Raw genomic sequence first — 13404 nt, 5'->3', positions numbered from 1 at the left:
ATGCTTGAAGGAGTTCTAAATCTTGAAACAAAACCTCAAAATACACCAAAATAGAACCTCATTAAAGTGTAAATCTCATAAGACCTATAAAACAATAATACAATGGTGAAAGAACAATGTCTTTAGGCAAAAACTAGCATGATGAATAGAACAGTACCTCACATCCCAATACTGATGTTGAATGTAAATGACCTAAATGCTCCACTTAAGAGAAGATACGCAATGGCAGAATGGGTAAAAATCTACCAACTAAGTATCTGCAGTCTTCAGGAGAATCACCTAGCACACATGAACTCACATAAATGTAAGGTAAAAGGGTGGAAAAAGATATTCCATGCAAATGGAAACCAAAAGCAATTAGGAGGAGCTAGTTTTATATCAGAAAAGAACAGACTTTAAAGCAACAACAGTTAAAGCAAAGAGGGACATTATATAATGATAAAAGGAGTAGTCCAACAGGAAAGTATCACAGTTCTAAATATATATGCACTTAACACTTGAGCTCCCAAATATATCAAACAATTACTAATAGGCCTAAGAAATGACATAGATGGTAACACAATAATAGTGGAGGACTTAAGTACTCCACTGACAGCACTAGACAGGTCATCAAGACAGAAAGTCAACAAGGAAACAACGGACTTAAACTATAACCTAGAACAAATGGACTTAACATATATATATGGAACGGTCTACCCAACAACTGCAGAATATGTATTCTTTTCATCAGCACATGGAACATTCTCCAAAATAGAACATATGCCACAAAACAAGTCTCAACAAATTTGAAAATCAAAATTATATCAAGTACTCTCTCAGATCACAGTGGAATAAAATTGGAAATTAACTCCCAAGAGGAATCCTCAAAACTATACAAATACTTGGAAATTAAATAATCTGCTCCTGAATGATCTTTAGGTCAACAGTAAAGTCAAGATGGAAATTAAAATATTCTTTGAGCTGAATGATTATAGTGACACAACTTATCAAAGCCTCTGGGATACAGAAAAAGTGGTGCTAATGGGAAAGTTCATAGCATTAAATTCCTACATCAAAAAGTCTGAAGGAGGACAAATCAACAATCTAAGGTCACACTTCAAGGAACTAGAAAAACAAGAACAAAGCAAACCCAAACCTAGCAGAATAAAAGAAACAGCAGAGATCAGAGCAGAACTAAATGAAATTGAAACAAAAAAATACAAAAGATAAATGAAACAAAAATATTTGAAAATTTAAAATTGATAGACCATTAGTGAAATTAACCAAGAAGAGACAAGATCCAAATAAGCTCAATGAGAAATGAAACAGGAGATATTACAACCAATACCACAGAATACAAAAGACTATTCAAGGCTACTGTGAACACCTTTATGCACACAAACTAGAAAATCTAGAGGAGATGAGTAAATTCTTAGAAGTATACAACCCTCCCCAATTAAATCAGGAAGAAATGGAAACCCTAAACAGACCAATAACAAGTAGGAAGATTGAAACAGTAATTTTAAAAAATTGCCAACAAAGAAAACATCCAAGACCAGAGGGATTCACAGCTGAATTCTATCAGACATTCAAAGAAGTGGTACCAATCTTACTGAAACTATTCCAAAAGACAGAGAAAGCAGGAATCCTTCCTAATTCATTCTGTGAAGCCAGTATCCCCCTAATTACAAAATCAGAAAAGAACATAATAAAAAAAGACAACTACAGACCAATATCCCTGATGTACATAGATGCAAAAATCCTCAACAAATTACTAGGTAACCAAATCCAACAGCATATGAAAAAGATAATACACCATGATCAAGTGGGTTTCATACCAGCGATGAAGGGATGGTTTAACATAGGCAAGTCAATAAATGTGATACATCACATAAACAGAATTTAAAACAAAAATCATATGGTCATCTCAATAGATGCAGAAAAAGCATTTGACACAATCCTGCATCTAGTTATAATTAAAACCCTCAGCAAAATTGGCATAGAAGGGACATACCTCAAGGTAATAATAGCCATCTATGGGCCGGGCACGGTGGCTCACACCTGTAATCCCAGCACTTTGGGAGGCCAAGGCGGGCGGATCACAAGGTCAGGAGATCAAGACCATCCTGGCTAACACGGTGAAACCCCATCTCTACTAAAAATACAAAAAATTAGCCTGGCGTGGTAGCAGGCGCCTGTAGTCCCAGCTACTCGGGAGACCGAGGCAGGAGAATGGTGTGAACCTGGGAGGTGGAGCTTGCAGTGAGCCGAGATCACACCACTGCACTCCAGCCTGGGCAACAGAGCGAGACTCCGTCTCAAAAAAAAAAAAAAAAAAAAAAAGCCATCTATGAGAAACCCACAGCCAGTGTTATATTGAACAGGGAAAAGTTGAAAGCATTCTCTCTGAGAACTGAAACGACAAGATTCCCACTTTCACCACTTCTGTTCAACATAGTACAGGAAGTCCTAGCCAGAGCAATCAGACAAGAGAAAGAAATAAAGGGTAAAAAATCAGTAAAGAGGAAGTCAAACTGTTGCTGTTCACCAATGATATGATCATATACCTGGAAAACCCTAAAGACTCATCCAAAAAGCTCGTAGATAAATGAATTCAGCAAAGTTTCAAGATACAAATTCAATATACTCAAATCAATAGCACTTTTATACACCAACAGCAACCAAGCTGAGAATCAAATCAAGAACTCAACCTGCTTTACAACAGTTGCAGGAAAAAAAAAGTAAAATGCCTAACCAAGGACATGAAAGATCTCTACAAGGAGAACTACAGAACACTGCTGAAAGAAATTATAGATAATACAAAAAAATGGAAATATACCATGCTCATGGATGGGTAGAATTAATATTGTAAGAATTCTTACAAAAGCAATCTGCCAAAAAGCAATCCACAAATTCAATGCAGTTTCCTTCAGAGTACCACCATCATTCTTCACAGAAATATAAAAATATTATATTTCTGCCAAAAGCAATCCACAAATTCGATGCAGTTTCCTTCAGAGTACCACCATACCACCATCATTCTTCACAGAAACATAAAAAAAAAAAAAAAAATCCTAAAATTTATATGAGACCAAAAAGCCCATATAGCCAAAGCAAGACTAAGCAAAAAGAACAGTCTGGAGGTATCACGTTACCTGATATCAAACTATACTACAAGGCTATAGTTATCAAAACAGCATGGTACTGGTATAAAAATAGGCATGTAGACCAGTGGAACAGAGTACAGTATCCAGAAATAAAGCCAAATATTTACAGCCAACTAATCTTTGAAAAAGCAAAACAAAAGCATACACTGGGGAAAGGACACCCTATTTAACAAATGATGCAGGATAATTGGCAAGCCAGATGTAGAAGAATGAAACTGGATCTTCATCTCTCTTATATAAAAATCAATGCAAGATGCATCAAAGACTTAAATCTAAGACCTGAAACCATAAAAATTCTAGAAGATAACATCGGAAAAACCTATCTAGGCCTTGGCTTAGGCAAAGAGTTCATGATCAACAACCTAAAAGCAAATGCAACAAAAACTAAGACAAATAGATGCAGCCTAATTCATCTAAAATGCTTCAGCACAACAACAAAAAATAATAATCAGTGGAATAAACTGACCATCCACAGAAAAGGAGAAAATATTCGCAAACTATGCATTCAATAGAGGACCAATATCCAGAATCTACAGGGAACTGAAACAAATCAGCAAGAAAAAAAAAAAATTAAAAAGTCGCTAAGTACATGAATAGACAGTTTTCAAAACACATGGCCAACAAACATGAAAAAATGCTCAAAATCACTAGTCCAGGAAATGCAAATTAAAACCACAATGCGATACCACCTTACTCCTGCAAGAATAGCCATAATTTAAAAATCAAAAAATAATAAATGTTGGTGTAGATGTGGTGTAAAGGGAACACTTTTACACTGCCGGTGTGAATGTAAACTAGTACAATGGAAAGCCATATAGAGATTCCTTAAAGAACTAAAAGTAGAACTACCATGTGTGATCCAGCAATCCCACTCCCGTGCATCTACCCAGAGGAAAATAAGTCATTATATGAAAAAGACACTTGCACATGCATGTTTGTAGCAGCACAACTTACAATTGTAAAAACTATGGAACCAACCTAAATGCCCGTTGACCAATGAGTGAATAAAGAAAATGTGGTACATATACAGCATGGGTGTGATGGTTAATACTGAGTGTAAACTTGATTGGATTGAAGGATACAGAGTATTGATCCTGGGTGTGTCTGTGAGGGTGTTGCCAAAGGAGATTAACATTGAGTCAGTGGGCTGGGAAAGGCAGACCCACCCTTAATGTGGGTGGGCACAGTCTAATTAGCTGCCAGCATGGCTAGAATATAAGCAGGCAGAAAAATGTGAAAAGAGAGACTGGCCTAGCCTCCCAGCCTACATCTTTCTCCTGTGCTGGGTACTTCCTGCCCTCAAACATCAGTCTGCAAGTTCTTCATTTTTGGAACTCTGACTGGCTCTCCTTGCTCCTCAGCCTGCAGACGGCCTATTGTGGGACCTCGTGATCATGTGAGTTAATACTTAATAAACTCCCCTTTATCTGTCTGTCCCATTAGTTCTATCCCTCTAGAGAACCCTGACTAATACAGATTTTGGTACCAGGAGTGGTTCTAGAGGAACAGAATATTAAGGATAGAGTTCTTTTATTGGTATGAGGTTTCTGGAGTTGACTGCTTAATATGATTAGACCCAAAGATGCTAAGGACTCTACTTCTAATAATATGGAGAACACTAATAGTCCTTGGCATAAACTGTTTAGAGAGTTATGCAAAATAAATATATTTGAGACTCCTGATTCATCACTCGTGAGAGGCAAGGACTCTACATAATACCTTTGACCATATGTGGAATCACCCTTAGTGACTCTGTACATAATACCTTTGACCATATATGGAGAACCAGGGAACATAATGAAGCTGGTTGGTTGCTCCTAAGTTCAGTGGACAAAATGATGAAAGAAAATAATGAACTCAGGGATTCTATTTCCCACCTCCAGAAGCAGATACTGAGCCTCAAATCTGTTAAGATTGCTCTGAATGAGAGTCTTATCTCCTGTAGAGAAAGAGCTGAAATTGTGGAAAAACAGAAACAAGCTCTTATCATGTGAGTGGCTGACCTGCAATGAAAGGTACATGCACAGCCTCGCCAGATGTCTACTGTTAAAGTGAGAGCATTGATTGAAAATGAATGGGACCCTGCAACTTGGAACTGGGATGTGTGGGACGACCCTGATGAAGCTGGGGACACTGAGTTTGAAAACTCTGATGAACCTTATTTACCAGAAGAAACAGCTTTCCCATCCCCAGAAGTGGCAGCATCCCCTCCCTGACCTATGCTGCCATCAGCCTTTTCACCTTTGTCTGAGGAGATAAACCCTGTGCGGCCTGAGGCAACAGTGATGGCCTCCCCTGAGGCAGTTGCCAGGCAAGATAATGTTGATTCTTCTCAGGAGCCACCCCTAAGACCCTCATTTGCTTCTAGACCTATAACTGGACTGAAGTCCCAGCAGGCCCCTAGAGGTGAGGTTGAGATTGTGACCCCTGAGGTGGTGTGCTACACTCAAAAAGAACCGCTTGAGTTTTCTGATTTATATAAACAGAAATCTGGAGAACAGGCATGGGAATGGATACTAAGGGTGTGGGATAATGGTGGAAGGAAAATGGAGTTGGATCAGTCTGAATTTATTGATTTGGGCCCACTAAGTAGGGATTCTGCATTTAATGTTGCAGCTCTGGGAGTTAAAAAAGGTTCTAATTATTTACTTGCTTGGTTAGCTGAAATATGGATTAAAAGGTGGCCCACTGTGAACAAACTGGAAATGCCTGATCTCCCTTGGTTTAATTTAGAGGAGGGGATCCAAAGGCTTATGGAAATTTGGATGGTGGAGTGGATTAGTCACTTTAGACCTATTCATCCCTGCTGGTCCAAAAAATATGCCCTTGACCAATGCCTTACAAAACAGATTTGTGAGGGCAGCACTGGGATCTTTGAAGAGCCCCTGTACTTGCTCTTCTCTGTATGTCAGATCTAACTGTGGGAACCGCAGTCACTCAACTACAAAACTTAAATACAGTAGGAATAATTGGATTCCAAGGCAGCAGGGGCCATGGTGGCACTCAACTGTCAAAGGCAAGGTGGGCATAGCTACCATAATGGGCAGCAGAGGCAAAGCGGCAATCAGAATAGTCTGACTCGTGTAAAGCTCTGGCATTGGCTAATTAATTACAGCATTCTTAGAAGTAAAATTCATAGGAAGCCTTTTGCATTCCTACTTAATTTATATAAGCAGAAACTTCTAGGTCCAGTGGACAAAAAACTAATTTGAATTATAAAAACAGAATCACAGCCCCTCAACCAATTTTCAGACTTGAGCTAGTTTACAGACCCAGAACCCCTTGAATGAAGGGGAGGCCAGGTCCCCTTGAGGAAGGACCCCACTATATTACCAACAATTTAAGCTGTGAATCTTTCTCCCGTCCTTCCCCAAGGAGACCTCCGACCTTTTACCAGGGTAACTGTGCACTGGGGAAAGGGAAATAATCAGACATTTCAGGGACTACTGGACACTGGCTCTGAGCTGACGTTGATTCCAGGGAAGCCAAAATGTCATGTGGTCCTCCAGTTAAAGTAGGGGCTTATGGAAGTCAGGTAATTAATGGAGTTTTAGCTCAGGTCTGACTTGCAGTGGGTCTTATGGGTGCCTGGACTCATCCTGTGGTCATTTCCCCAGTGCCAGAATGCATAACTGGCATAGACATACTTAGCAGCTGGCAGAACCCCCACACTGGCTCCCTGACTGGTAAAGTGACAGCTATTACGGTGGGAAAGGCCAGATGGAAGCCATTCGAGCTGCCTCTACCTAGAAAAATAGTAAAGCAAAAACAATACCACATCCCTGGAGGGATTGCAGAGATTAGTACCACCATTAAAGACTTGAAAGACGCAGGGATGGTGATTCCTACCACATCCCCATTTATCTCTCCCATTTGGCCCATACAGAAGACAGATAGGTCTTGGGGAGAATGACAGTGGATTACAATAAGCTTAACCAAGTGGTGACTCCAATTGCAGCTGTTGTACCAGATGTGGTTTCATTGCTTGAGCAAATTAACCCATCTCCTGGTACCTGGTATGCAGCCATTGACTTGGAAAATGCCTTTTTCTCCATTCCTGTCCATAAGGCCCACCAGAAGCAATTTGCCTTCAGCTGGCAAGGCCAGCGGTATACCTTGACTGTCCTACCTCAGGGGTTTATCAACTCTCCAGTTTTGTGTCACTGTTATTCAGAGAGACCTTGATCGCTTTTTGCTCCCACAAGATATCACAATGGTACATTACACTGATGACAGTATGCTGTTTGGATCCAGTGAGCAAGAAGTGGCAAACACACCGGACTTATTGGTGAGGCATTTGCATGCCAGAGAATGGGAAATAAATCTGACTAAAATTCAGGGACCTTCTACCTCAGTAAAATTTCTAGGGGGTCCAGTGGTGTGGGGCCTGTCGAGATACTCCTTCTAAGGTGAAGGATAAGTTGCTGCTTTTCTCCTCTCCTACAACCAAGAAAGAGGCACAATGCCTAGTGAGCCTATTTGGATTTTGGAGGCAACACATTCTCCATTTGAGTGTGTTACTCCGGCCCATCTATTGAGTGACCCAAAAGGGTGCCAATTTTGAGTGGGTCCAGAACAGGAGAAGGCTCTGCAACAGTTCCAGGCTGCTGTGCAAACTGCTGTGCCATTTGGGCCATATGACCCAGCAAATCCAATGGTCCTTGAGGTGTCAGTGGCAGATAAGGATGCTGTTTGGAGCCTTTGGCAGGCCCCCATAGGTGAATTACAGTGGAGCCCTCTAGGATTTTGGAGCAAGGTCCTGCCATCTTCTGCAGACAACTACTCTCCTTTTGAGAGACTGCCCTTGGCCTGTTATTGGACTTTGGTGGAAAGTGAGCTTTTGACTATGGGTCATCAAGTCACCATGCGACCTGAACTGCCTATCATGAACTGGGGGCTTTCTGACTCATCTAGCCATAAAGTGGGTTGTGCACAGCAGCATTCAGTTGTCAAATAGAAATGGTATATATATGACTGGGCTTAAGCAGGTCCTGAAGGCACTTTGCTATGACCGTGCATGTCCTCCATCCTTGCCACCTGGACAGTTTGGGCTCCTCCTACCTTTAAGTCAACAGGCTAATAAGGGAGTTACAGTGCTGGCTGGGGTGATTGACCCAGACTATCAAGGTGAAATCAGTCTACTGCTCCACAATGGAGCTAAAGAAGAGTACACATGGAATACAGGAGATCCATTAGGGTGTCTCTTAGTATTACCATGCCCTATAATTAAGGCCATTGGGAAACTACAACAGCCCAATCCAGGCAGGACTGCAAATGACCCAGACTCTTCAGGAATGAAGATTTCAATCACTCCACAAGGAAAAAAACCACAACCTACTGAGGTGCTGGCTAAAGGCAAAGGGAATACAGAATGGGTAGTAGAAGAAGGTAGTCATCGATACCAGCTACAACCATATGACCAGCTACAGAAATGAGGACTGTAATTGTCATGAGTATTTCCTCTTCCTTTTGTTAAAAACATGTTTGTGCATATATACAGTTGTACTAAGAAAATATCTTCATTTTATTTTCTTTCTCCTTTATCATATGACATGAGATTTATTGACTTCACATCAACATTTAAGTATTGCTAACTTTATGCAGTAGTATTTGGGTTGGTGTTTGGTGCATTTCCAGTTGCACAAAGGATAGCTGTATTAGGTGTAATTATGACCTTATTATTGTCTTTATTTGAAGATTATGTATGATCTCAGGAGATGTGTATGGATTCATGTGGACTTGTGATGGTTAATACTGAGTGTCAGCTTGATTGGATTGAAGGATACAAAGTATTGATCCTGGGTGTGTCTGTGAGGGTGTTGCCAAAGGAGATTAACATTTGAGTCAGTGGGCTGGGAAAGGCTGACCTAGCCTTAATCTGAGTGGGCACAATCTAATCAGCTGCTAGCATGGCTAGGATATAAGCAGGCAGAAAATTGTTAAAAGAGAGACTAGCCTAGTCCCCCAGCCTACATCTTTCTCCCATGCTGGATGCTTCCTGCCCTCTAACGTCAAACTCCAAGTTCTTCAGTTTTGGAACTTGGACTGTCTCTCCTTGCTCCTCAGCCTGTCTCTCCTTGCTCCTCAGCCCATTGTGGGACCTTGTGATCGTGTGAGTTAATACTTAATAAACTCCCCTTTATTAGTTATGTCCCTCTAGAGAACTCTGACTAATACAATGGAATACTACTTAGCCATAAAAAAGAACAAAATGATGGCATTTGCAGCAACCTGGATGGAGTTAGAGACCATTATTCTCAGTGAAGTAACTCGGGAATGGAAAACTAAATATCGTTATGTCCTCATTTGTAAGTGGGAGCTAAGCTATGGGGATGCAAAGCTAAGCTATGGGGATGCATAAGAATGATATAATGGGGCCGGGCGCGGTGGCTCATGCCTATAATCCCAGCACTTTGGGAGGCCGAGGTGGGTGGATCATGAGGTCAGGAGTTCAAGACCAGCCTGGCCAAGATGGTGAAAGGGGTCTCTACTAAAATACAAAGAAAAAAATTAGCTGGCCGTGGTGGCGGGTGCCTGTAATCCCAGCTAATCGGGAGGCTGAGGCAGAGAACTGCGTGAACCCCTGAGGCGGAGGTTGCAGTGATCCAAGATCGCGCTAATGCACTCCAGTGTGGGCGACAGAGTGAGACTCCATCTCAAAAAAAAAAAAAAAAATGATATAATGGACTTTGGGGCCTCGGGGGGAAGTGGGAGAGGAGGATCAGGGATAAAAGACTATACATCGGGTACAGTATACATTTCTTGGGTGACGGGTGCATCAAAATCCCAGAAATCACTACTAAAGAACTTATATACATCATAATAAACTACCTCCTCCCCAAAAACTATTGAAATGAAAAAAAAAGCCTGGTAATAATGGTTTCCCTTGGGAAGGGACAGTGGTTTTCCTTGTACTATTTAAATTTTGTACCATGTACAAATATGTGTTCCAAAAGCAGTGTTACTTCTATTCATTTTAGGAGTTAATATGTAAGTCCTGATATTAAATTTGTTTAGGCTGGTGATCTAATATTGCTAGTTCCTTGGTGAGGGTTGTGGTAGTTTCACTACCACATCGGTCTGTTCAGTAGTTCAGTGATTACACGAGGTAAGAAAATGAAATCATCTTAACCTCAGACCTGGACCTTGACCCTGTATTTGATATTTTTTGCTGCCTTAAGATAGTATTAGCTGTTCTTGAAGGAGTGCAAAATGCTGGTTCAGGTGGCTGACATATATTCATAGCCTCCATTTCTTCCTCCTCTTTATAAGCATGGTACCTATCTCCCAAAGTGCCAGAGTGACAGTGAGGACTTGTCAAGAGCCATTCATCTCTAGAAGCACTGTGAACTTTAGCCAAGCATACAGTTCAGTTATTCAAGATCTTTAAAGACATTATTGAACCAGCAGGAGTGGGCTTGTTATGTCTTAACTTTGGGGGGGGGAAAGGAGGTGGGGTAGAGATTTAGGCTTTTGCATTTATAACATATACTTTTTAGGGAAAAGTGTTAATTAAGCATAATTTTATTTTCAGCATTTATAAGATAAACAAGATGTACCATCAACTGTTCATTGTCCATAGCTTGCTAAATTTTGAGTTGCCAAGACTCTTGTGAAAATTCGTTTCCCATTGCGGTGGCATAGTGTAAGTTATTTTTTAAGGAAATAGGTTAATTTGTTTATGTGATGAACACATGTGCAGGTGAGACTTTGCCCAGATTGGAGACTTTGACTTTGAGTCACTCCACTTTATTTATATAGTATCCCAGGAAGGTTAGCCAAATATGTGTAGAAGCTGCCAGTATTAATGATTGTTAGAAGACCAGCTTAGTGCATACAGTGTTTACAGCGCACCTGGCATGCTTCTATGCTTGTATATACCTTAGTTCATTTAATCTTCCTCATACATTTGAGTTATGCGATATCATTATTCTCAGTTTACACTTGAGAAAACTAAGGCATGCAGAGATGATTTTTCAACAGTGCTTCAGTAGGTTAACAGTTAAGTTGAAAAGACTATTTTTTTAATTAAAAGGGAATATTGAATAAGCTAAGAAAAAATGAAGGTAATTAATAACTTGAAGATTAGATGTGCAGTATTAAATAAAACACTGGAGAAAACGATCGAACTTTTCAATGATGTTTCTAAAAATCCATGCCTAGCCTTGCCACTAAAGGAATTCCAAGATGTTTATCCCTGTGAACAGAAAAACAATCAGTACAAGTCTGTGGAAAAGCAATAGGCAAAAGAGAAATCACTTTCTAACCAGAAAAAGCTTTCACAGAAGTCTTCAGATTCTGTATTTTTAAAAGTAATGAGAATTAACTTTTCAGAAGCCTGGAAATAGAACTCAACACACCTGTTTGAGAAGATGAGCGACGAGAGGCACCTTAGCTTAGCCTGCGAGGTTAAAAGTTAAGACTCCAGTCTGTATTCTCAAACCAGCTTAGTCTCTTAAAGTTGTTAAGAAGCAAATGAGATTAAAGCATATAAACAAATGCCTGGTGAGTAGAAAGAGCTCAGTGCTTGCTTCTGTAGCTATTACTTTCTACATGCAAAGGGCTGGGGAAATAGGATTATATGAATGAGAAAGGGTCCAGGAAACACCCTTCTGTGGTCCTCTAGGTTTTTTCTGAGAGCCTGGCAGATAGTAGGCATTTATTATAGTGACAAATCATCTTTAAGAAATCAACTTGTTAAACACTGGGGGGAAATGCAGCCTTAAGTTGTGCATGTGCTTGTATGTTTTGAAATTTCTGGTTTTTCTTTTCTAGGTTCTTATAGAGACTGCTAAGAAGCTAGGACTCCGGTGCCACTCTAAGGGGACAATGGTCACAATCGAGGGACCTCGTTTTAGCTCCCGGGCAGAAAGCTTCATGTTCCGCACCTGGGGGGCGGATGTTATCAACATGACCACAGTTCCAGAGGTGGTTCTTGCTAAGGAGGCTGGAATTTGTTACGCAAGTATCGCCATGGCGACAGATTATGACTGCTGGAAGGAGCACGAGGAAGCAGTAGGTGGAATTCTTTTCTGAGCACATATAGCATGGGTTTCTGGATGCCAATAAGAGGGTATCTTAACTGTTTGTTTCTATTACATTAGTTTCAGAAAGTACCTTTCTACAAGGTTTTGAAGTTGTCAATATTTTCTATAGTTCCCATTGGAAGGTAAGAACAAAGATCATAGGAAAGAAAGAGACACTTTTACCCGAGGATCAATAGTGAAAATAGTACATTGTAGGCATGTAGATGTGTTGAGAATCATACTAAGACTGGGGCCTTATTTTCAGGATAAAGGTGTATTTTGATTGCGAATTTCTGCTGCTATGCTACTGTTTTTTGTTTTCAAGAAGGAAAAAAATCCATTAACCCTTTCCTCATGAGAGGGCTGTATGTTCACATCCATCTATTTAACCTACTGTGGCTGGATACTATGTTCAGCATAGAAGTGTGACAGCAAACAGACAAGTCCTTAAGGAGCCGACATTCTGTCGGATGGAGATAGAAGTTAAGCAAACCAATATAAGAAAGCTAACGGTTATAAAGAAATAGAATGGTGAGGTACAAGGGTACAGTAGGTCAACTGAATAGAGTTGACCAGACCAAATATTTGAAGTATGAGAAGCCTTCCTGTTTTAAGTGTGATGGGCAGGAAGGGCATGATTGAGTAGAGTGGAAAGGAGGGAGACTGGGGGGAAGGGAGAGAGACGAGGGATGCAATACAGCAGGGCCAGGCCATATAGACTATGGTAAGGGTTTCAGATGGAAGGTCAGTGAGGGGTTCAGGCAGGGAAGGCAGCAGGATCCAGCTGGAATATGAGGGCACTGGAACAATGAGGTCAGCTTCCAAAACAAAACAAAACAAAACTTTAAACATCTGTGTAAGTACAGGGTGGAATATAATGAATTCCAAGTACCCATCACTTAGGTTCCACAATTAGCCATGGCCAATCCTGTGTCATAGGTATGTCCCTACCTGTTTCTCTCTCCCCTGCCCTCATTGTGAAGTAAATATTTTCCTAAAAGGTCTTTTTAAAATTAAGTTATAACCATGCCATCATTGTACAGAAATAATGACATTAATTTCTTAATATAATCAAATATTCAGACTATTCCTTTTTCCTTCAGTCTCATAATTTTTAACAATTTGATCAAATCAGAATCCCTTACAATCCATATGTTGTATTTTAATGATTACCTCTTGTCTCTTTTAATCTAATTTTCACCTCTTTCTCTTTTTATTCCTTGTGTTACTTG

General features: G+C 40.3%; 1 protein-coding gene across 6 annotated transcripts in view; it reads left to right on the top strand.

Annotated features, from left to right (window-relative positions):
• Window positions 1-13404, top strand: part of MTAP (methylthioadenosine phosphorylase) — a 138952-nt gene that overhangs the window by 40576 nt on the left and 84972 nt on the right. For all 6 annotated transcript variants that reach the window (XM_054500600.2, XM_054500598.2, XM_054500599.2 and 3 more), the window contains exon 6: window positions 11922-12161. In XM_054500600.2, coding sequence (XP_054356575.1) covers window positions 11922-12161 — 240 coding nt within the window. The remainder of the gene's footprint in view (window positions 1-11921; window positions 12162-13404) is intronic.

This window comes from Pongo pygmaeus, chromosome 13 (genome assembly GCF_028885625.2).
Source record: "Pongo pygmaeus isolate AG05252 chromosome 13, NHGRI_mPonPyg2-v2.0_pri, whole genome shotgun sequence".
NCBI classification, from domain to species: Eukaryota; Metazoa; Chordata; class Mammalia; order Primates; family Hominidae; genus Pongo; species Pongo pygmaeus.
The sequence above is the reverse complement of the archived record's forward strand: the minus strand, read 5'-3'. Positions and strand labels throughout refer to the sequence as shown.